The sequence below is a fragment of the Glycine max genome, chromosome 9 (assembly GCF_000004515.6).
Source record: "Glycine max cultivar Williams 82 chromosome 9, Glycine_max_v4.0, whole genome shotgun sequence".
In the NCBI taxonomy this organism is placed as follows: Eukaryota; Viridiplantae; Streptophyta; class Magnoliopsida; order Fabales; family Fabaceae; genus Glycine; species Glycine max.
Genome location: NC_038245.2, coordinates 43,211,852 through 43,219,226, shown reverse-complemented (window position 1 = coordinate 43,219,226; position 7,375 = coordinate 43,211,852). Strand labels below are relative to the sequence as shown.

Below are 7,375 nucleotides of genomic sequence, written 5' to 3'. Positions count from 1 at the left end.
ATATATGAAAATAAGAACTATTTAATTACATTTTATTGTTATTTAATTTTTACAAATTTTCACAAACAATCTGGGTAATGAATAATTATAATTAAAGGGTAAATTTGATAAAAGTCTCATTCTTATAAAGTTATGAATGGAGAAAGTATGTTCTTTACTTAATTCAATGTAACCTAATCCCTCCTAATTGATTCATGTCTTCTCTTTTTTACCATAGCCTTGTTTAGGGATTTTTCATTCAATTTTTCTCATATTTGTCTATAATTATTCTTTGTTGTCTATTTTAATCACACGTGTATTCAATTAATTAGAACATCAAAATACTTGTAAATTATAAAGAACATCAAAATGCAATCATACAATTGTTTTATACTGCGACGTTGAATGACCTCCCTATGTATCTATCAGATAAAATTTATATATCAAAATGCTAGCTATATGATGTAACAATTTCTTGTAATTTTCAATAATGAGGCTACCATGTTTAAAATTTAACCTTATGATCCCCTCCTCATTAAGACTTTGTATGGATTCAGATTTGGGCATCGCACAATTCAGGGACTAAATGATGGTTGGAATGCTCTTATGCGCTATTATTTGAATAACTTTTGTGATGGAACAAAGCAGGTGTCTGGATCTCATCTCATTATATGCTTGGGTAGAAATCGTAGGTGCATGCTGTCATAACTTGTTATCATGTACGTCTGATCCTTCTAATGCTTGAATTTACTTTTACATCCCCATTTAATGTTCTATTTATGTTTTGATTCTATATATAGCAAACTAGTATTTGTACTGTTGGTGATTCTGATTTTTCATGTTGTGTTGGATCATATCCTTGAGAAACTTTATCCATCATTTCTTCTTCAACTAGTATTTGTACACCTGAAGTCTAAACGATTTTTTTTTTTAACTGCATGTGCATGCTGACCCACAAACTATTAAGAAAAACCTGTGACTTGGAACCATTTATCTCACCTTTCTTTTGGATTACTGGAAACAATAGTTATTAGCATTCTATTTCTCCATTCGTTTTCTTAGTGACTTGGGCAAAATAGCTGATCACTTTCCCGTTTTATTCAACCGATAAAATTGAAGAATCATTCATTCTTGCTTCCTGTTTCTATCAGATCCTATTTTATTTTTTTTGCCCCCTGATACTCTAGCCAGATGGAAACACTAGTTATAGGAACAAGAGTTTAGACTTCATTACTCGAGAGTATAATCTTTCACTACATTTTGAAGTAGTTATTGTATGAAGCCGTTTGAGTGAGCTTTTGAAAAAGAAAATTATTTGCTCCATAAAAAGCTTTCCCAAAGATCCTGATCTGTGTATGATGTCTTTCAAGATAACTAAAGCAAAAACGTGATCTGAAATTTTATGAGAATTCCTGTGCGATCTATACAGGTGTATGTGATAGGTAAGAATTTGTCATAAAAAAGTTAAATCAACTAAAGTAAAAATGTCTTTACAATCGAAGTGCTATGTTAATGAACTAGTATCATATGGTGTGTCAAGGTTTTCCATTGACAATCACTTATTCGTTCTTGCAGTTAGATATGATTTTCGGCACTTAGTGTTGGTATAGCAGCATTTTGCAAAGGCCAATGGTCGGCTTTTATGCAACAGACCTCGCCTACACAAGCCACGGTGTTGACTTCCATATAAGATCATTTTTTGGCTATTAACCTGCAGGAGTCTTAGTTCTACATTTAGATCACTTCAACGAATTGCACAAGGTTCCTTACACACTTCTTATTATAACAATTTTGTAGTTATTATAGCTTCTAAAATTGATTCATATCCCATTATAGCGATTGCTGCTTTGTCAGCAGTTCCTGCTCTGCCTTCTCCTTTGTATATGCTGGTTTTATTTGTTCTTGTATAAGATTGAAGAACTCCAAGTTCTTGGGAATCTCATATCCAGTTGATTCTTTTTGTACGTTTTTAAGAGAATTCATTCCTTTGACATTGCTGTGTTTCATCGTTGTTTCTGCTGGAATCACTAGGATTATTTTTGCTCTCATCATTCTCCTATGAGTATAACAACACATTCAACAACAAAAGAGCGGAAACTAGTAAATAAAAAGTGAGGTTCCACATCATTTAAGTGAGTTATACACAAATTTCACCAAATAATAAAGGGTGTATTTAAATAGTTGCGTTAAAAGAGTGTGTTGGTATTGGTAACCTTTGTCTTTTAGCATTTTCAGTTCTAATTGTTATTGTTGCTTGTTACTACAAAATTGAGATCAATTAAAGCATCCGGCATCTCGTAGATCAAATAACTTGGTAGCGAAATCCATGCCCTTGCGTAGACTCTGAAATCTATACAATTAAAAGTCGGTAATAATAATGAGGTTGTTGATACTAAATCATTATTTCATTTCAGTACTAAAATAATAATAATAATAGCACAAACAGACAAGAAAATGGAAGATTAACCACTTGAATCAACATCTTGGAAATACAATAGAAATTACTGACTACTAAGAACAAATTTAAACGAAGACAATAACGCTACAGGTGGTAATTTTCCAAACAAAATTATTAGGCTGTTCTTGTTCAGGACCTTCATGACCATAGATACAGGGATACCTTAAAATTCACAACATACATAAATTCTACCCATGCAACATAGTTCATGAGGCTTGAGTTGCATATGGGGGCCAGTAAAGATGAAACTCAATCTTGTAGACAACAGTAAGACCCTTGAGATCAACTGGAGAAGTACTAATATAGCCTTGCACAAACATGAAATCTTCAGTGCCTCCTACCACTGGAAGATCAGAGGGTTTGACATTGTTTGTGACACCAACAATGGAAAGGGAGCCCTTGTGGTGCTTCAAACGCAGGGTTAGCTTGGCGATCGAAATGCTCCGAAGCCCGTCGAGACTAGATGTGACTGTAGTCCCTTCTGCAATCCCAACTAGTTTGGAGGACCTGTTGGCTGCAACAGTCAAAGGGTCCTGAAAGGCAAATAAGGTGCCAAAAGGGGTTGTGGTTTGAGTCACCCCTGCTCCTCCTTTTATACCATCCACTATGATGTATCCGGTTTTGTTTATGGTCTCGTGTTGAAACAGAGAGAAGTGAAGGGATTTGAGGTGCTGGAGGTGGTGATGGGAGCCCGCAGATGTGGTTTTGAATTGGGTTATGGCCAAAAGTAAGATAGCAAGAACATAGTTGTGTAGAGAGGAAGCCATAACTACGTTGGTTAGTTGTTGTGATTAGAATGCAAAGAAGGGTGATATCTCATTGCATTATATACAATATACAAGACTTGGTTTCTTCTCTTTTTCTTTTTCTTTTTCTTTTTTCTTTTTTCTTTTTTCTTTTTCTGTGGCACAAAACTTAGTTCACATTATGGTATGAAAACTGTCGATGACTTGAGGGTGATGAAGTCAATGAAAACAATATAGCCAAGTCATTTAAGGTCGTTCAGTCTTTTGTAGTTTTCATTGTATTAGATCCTATCTTTGCTTTGACTGAAAAATTGTCTCTAGAAGGAAACTAGAAAGAGACAAAAAGTACTATGCTGCATTTGCTCTTCGCCAATCCAATGAAGTATGATGTTAGGAATTTGTGAGAATTACTTAAGAGTAAAATAATCACCTTTATTCGTAGAAGTGTAATTCGTTAATAAATGTGTCCTTGAAAGATCTAAATACAAAATTTTGTTCTCGAAAGTGTTAAAAGTGCGACAAAAATATCCTGACGTCAACTTCTGTCCATCACCGCTAAAAAAGTTGCTTACGTGGCACAGGGACAATTTTGTCAATAAAAAATTACTCACATGGCGGCCAACGTGGGGACATATTTTTTTTTTGGGAAAAATGTAAATTATATTAAACCCAAAATGATACAATAATAAATGGGACATACCTCGCAGCTAGAGAAAATCAAAACCTCCCTAATACAAGAAGGCCTATATCAAGATGCTAAAACAAATGCAACAGGTGCGCTTGTCTATACATAAGAAACTTAATCTTGCTAATAACCTCTATTACAGAAAATTGATAATCTTCAAAAATCAGCTTGTTCCTAGATAGCCAGATGCAGTAACGTGGGGACATATTTGTCATATACTACATATGTAGTGACTTTTGATTTCCCTTACTGTGGGAAAAATGATTTTTTGGCGCTGATTTTCTTCATTCCCAAAAGGATTACACAACCCAAAATTGACTTTTCATTCCCAAAAGCTACGTTCTTGATTTTTCTTCATCTCCCACACTTTTAGAAACTTCTACAAGAGAAGTTCTTTATCTCCCACACTTCCACAACCTCATTACGCGGGCAAATCTCCCAACCACAGTGACGCACAGCAACACACGGCAATGCACAACGACATACGACGACGCACACCCATACAATCGTTCCCGTCGACGATGACCACAACGACGCACACCTAGGTTTGAACTTTATCATATGTTGTGTCGTTTTTGTATGCTTTTTTATTTTTTTCTACGCATATGACTTTTATTGGTTGGTCGTAATGGCACCGTCGTCAACTAGTGTCTTCGTCGTCGAGAGACGATTGTTTTGGGGTTTCGACGATAACCGTAACGACGTCGTCGCCATCGCATTTTTCGTGGTGGTCATTGTTCATCTGGCCTCTGCCGTCAAACCTCTTCTCTTGTGTTCTCTTCTTTATTCTCAAACTTCTTCTTTTCTCTTCTCTATTATGAAACTTGCCTTCTCTTCTCTATTATGAAACTTTTTATGTTCTCTTTTTGTGAATATACAATTAATTTTTGTTATGTTTCTCTATAGAATGTATGATGAAATTAGTCTTATTTTGCACCACAATAGTAAATTCATACAAAATGTAAATGAGACACTCGAGTATGTCGACGGTGAATTATGGGAAGAAGTTGAAACAAATTTGGTTAATGTATGGACACCCCAAGAATTATGCAAAGCTTGCCGCAATTATGTGAAATTACTGACATTGTAGTAAAAAATTGGTAACTATTTTCATCCAAATGACCAAAATATATCACAAAATTGACATTTTGTTCCAAAAGAAGACACTGACATTTAAGTCCAAGTAAAATTACTAACAAATTTCTCCAACAAAAAAATACTGACAATTTGATCCATAAAATTTTTATTGACGTTTACGTCCAAAAATGATTTCTTATTGATATTTTTGTCCAATCTAGTCAGCAGACCACGTTGGCAATCAATATTGTGACAATTTGTCCATCTGTGCCACGTAGGCAACTTTTTTAACGGTAACGGAAGAAAGTTGACTACGGAATATTTTTGTCACACTCTTAACATTTTCGAGGACTAAATTTTGCATTTAAATCTTTAGGGACACATTTGTCAACAAAGTATACTTTCAGAATAAAAATGATTATCTACGCATTCCTTAATACTATATTTGATTTTCTACATGCAACCAGTCAGTCAAAGATTTAAACATTAGAAGCTTTGTTTCATCACGTGCACCCAAATTGAAGGAAAGAAAATTTTGATTAGGCAATAAAATAAAATTAATCATGATTTATCTTCTATTATTTGTAGTTTTTACAAATCAAATATGAAACCACTTTCCCTTTTACTCAATATCTCATCGTTCTACTATTTACTGCTAATCCAAACTAATCTTAATAAATATTTAACTTTTTTTTTCAAATACAATTACTAACAAAATATGAATAAACATTTTAAAAAAAAGAAAGAAGAAAAAACAAGGCATGAATAAAACCTATTTTTTTATACATGTATTTTAAGGAGAGAAATTGATGCCTATTTCGCGATTGAGAAAACTTTTCTAATACTATTGTATATATGTAAAATTTGGATTTGCTTTTTTAAAGTGACTAAAACACTTCAAAAAATCAGTCAAAAAATCACTTTAAAAATAAAATAATAAATCTCAATTATTAATAGCAAAATTAACTATTGGTATTATTATTACTCCACTGGGCTAATCACTTAAAATTTATCTGAGATAAACGTTAGCGTGTAGAAAAAATCGTAATTATGATCAACTACCCCTCGTAAAACTTGCATTTAAAAGTCTGTCCACGTCTACTTTTTAAAAAATGTGAATTAAGGTCAGATGTGATTTTCAAAAGTGAGTATAACCATGCAAACCAGTTTAGTGGTGAATCAGAAAACAATGACAAAATTCAAAGTTGCCCACTCTTAACAGTAATATATAATTCAAATGTGTTGACTAAGAAAAGGAAATTCTATTACGAAACTTTGATCATCCTCTAAAATAATCAATTTGTTAGAGACTGAAATAAGTAATTTTAATCAAGCTTAAATAACCTTCTTATCCCTATAAAACAGGATTTTTTTTATCTAGTCCTTTTATTATTTTTTTATAATTTAATCCTTTAAAGATTTTTTTAGTTCATATATATTGTTAAGTAACATCATATGATATACTAACAACCAATTTTTATTAATTTATCATGTCATCAAGAAGTTTAATAGATTAATCATGTATAATTTTTTTTGGATAAAATGTGTTTTAAATTTATAATCAACTAGTTTGACGTTGTAAACTAGTTTGAATAAATGAAGATTTAAAAATATTTTTTTTCTTCAAAAAAACATAATTTAAAAAAGTTAAATACGGTTATCCTATCAAACTCATTAATCTCATTAATGACCTGGTAAGTCAATAAACAGCCAATATCCTTATTATTTGATAATAAAAATTAAAATAAAATTAAAATCTTTGAAGAATTAAAATCAAAACAAAAATATTTAAAATAAATAAAACATTCTACCTTATAAGGACCAAAAAGATTATTTAAGTCTTTTAATTATTTATATTTAAGACAATGTATAACTAAAAAATGTGAGACTCTTGCCTTTCATAATATCACTAAATTACAGCACATCATTGATCAATATTTTACACATTGCTTTTAAAAAACAATTTGTTAATCATTTATAATAATTGTTGATCCAATCCATCTATTCCATTAAGTTTTATTCTTATAATTAGTCAAATTGGTTTGATTTATGATAGTGAAAAAATAGATGCAATTATCACCGCTATTTTAAAAAGAGTAAATTACAATTTCCATTAAAAGGGGAGGGTACAAAATCCTTTCAATACATATTAATTAATATTAGCTACCTTTTAGACGAATGGTGTGAAAACTACGACCTAAAAATTGGATGATCGTCTGGATGACACTTTTCTACATTTTTATGGGGGGAAATGCTGCAGAATGCCAATTTTGACCAAAGTTTAATTTCACATATAAGAGGGGTGACAACACTAATCTGAATAGACCCGAGTGTTTGTTTGTTTTGCTTTTCTTGCATACTTTCACATCCAATGCAAACTTGAGTTCATAAATCATAACAGGAACAATGATGGTGGCCAGAGCGTGTAAA

General features: G+C 32.1%; 1 protein-coding gene across 1 annotated transcript; it reads right to left on the bottom strand.

The window, feature by feature from the left end:
- Window positions 1–2,365: 2,365 nt before the first annotated feature.
- LOC100817263 (dirigent protein 19) lies at window positions 2,366–3,416 on the bottom strand. Its single transcript, XM_003534190.5, has one exon. It carries the CDS (start codon window positions 3,202–3,204, stop codon window positions 2,644–2,646), a length of 561 nt encoding a protein of 186 aa, XP_003534238.1. The 5' UTR covers window positions 3,205–3,416; the 3' UTR covers window positions 2,366–2,643.
- Between the last annotated feature and the right edge of the window lie 3,959 nt (window positions 3,417–7,375).

Excerpts from the sequence above, each read along its gene's own strand:
- LOC100817263 (XM_003534190.5), bottom strand. The coding sequence starts at position 3,204 with ATGGCTTCCTCTCTACACAACTATGTTCTTGCTATCTTACTTTTGGCC.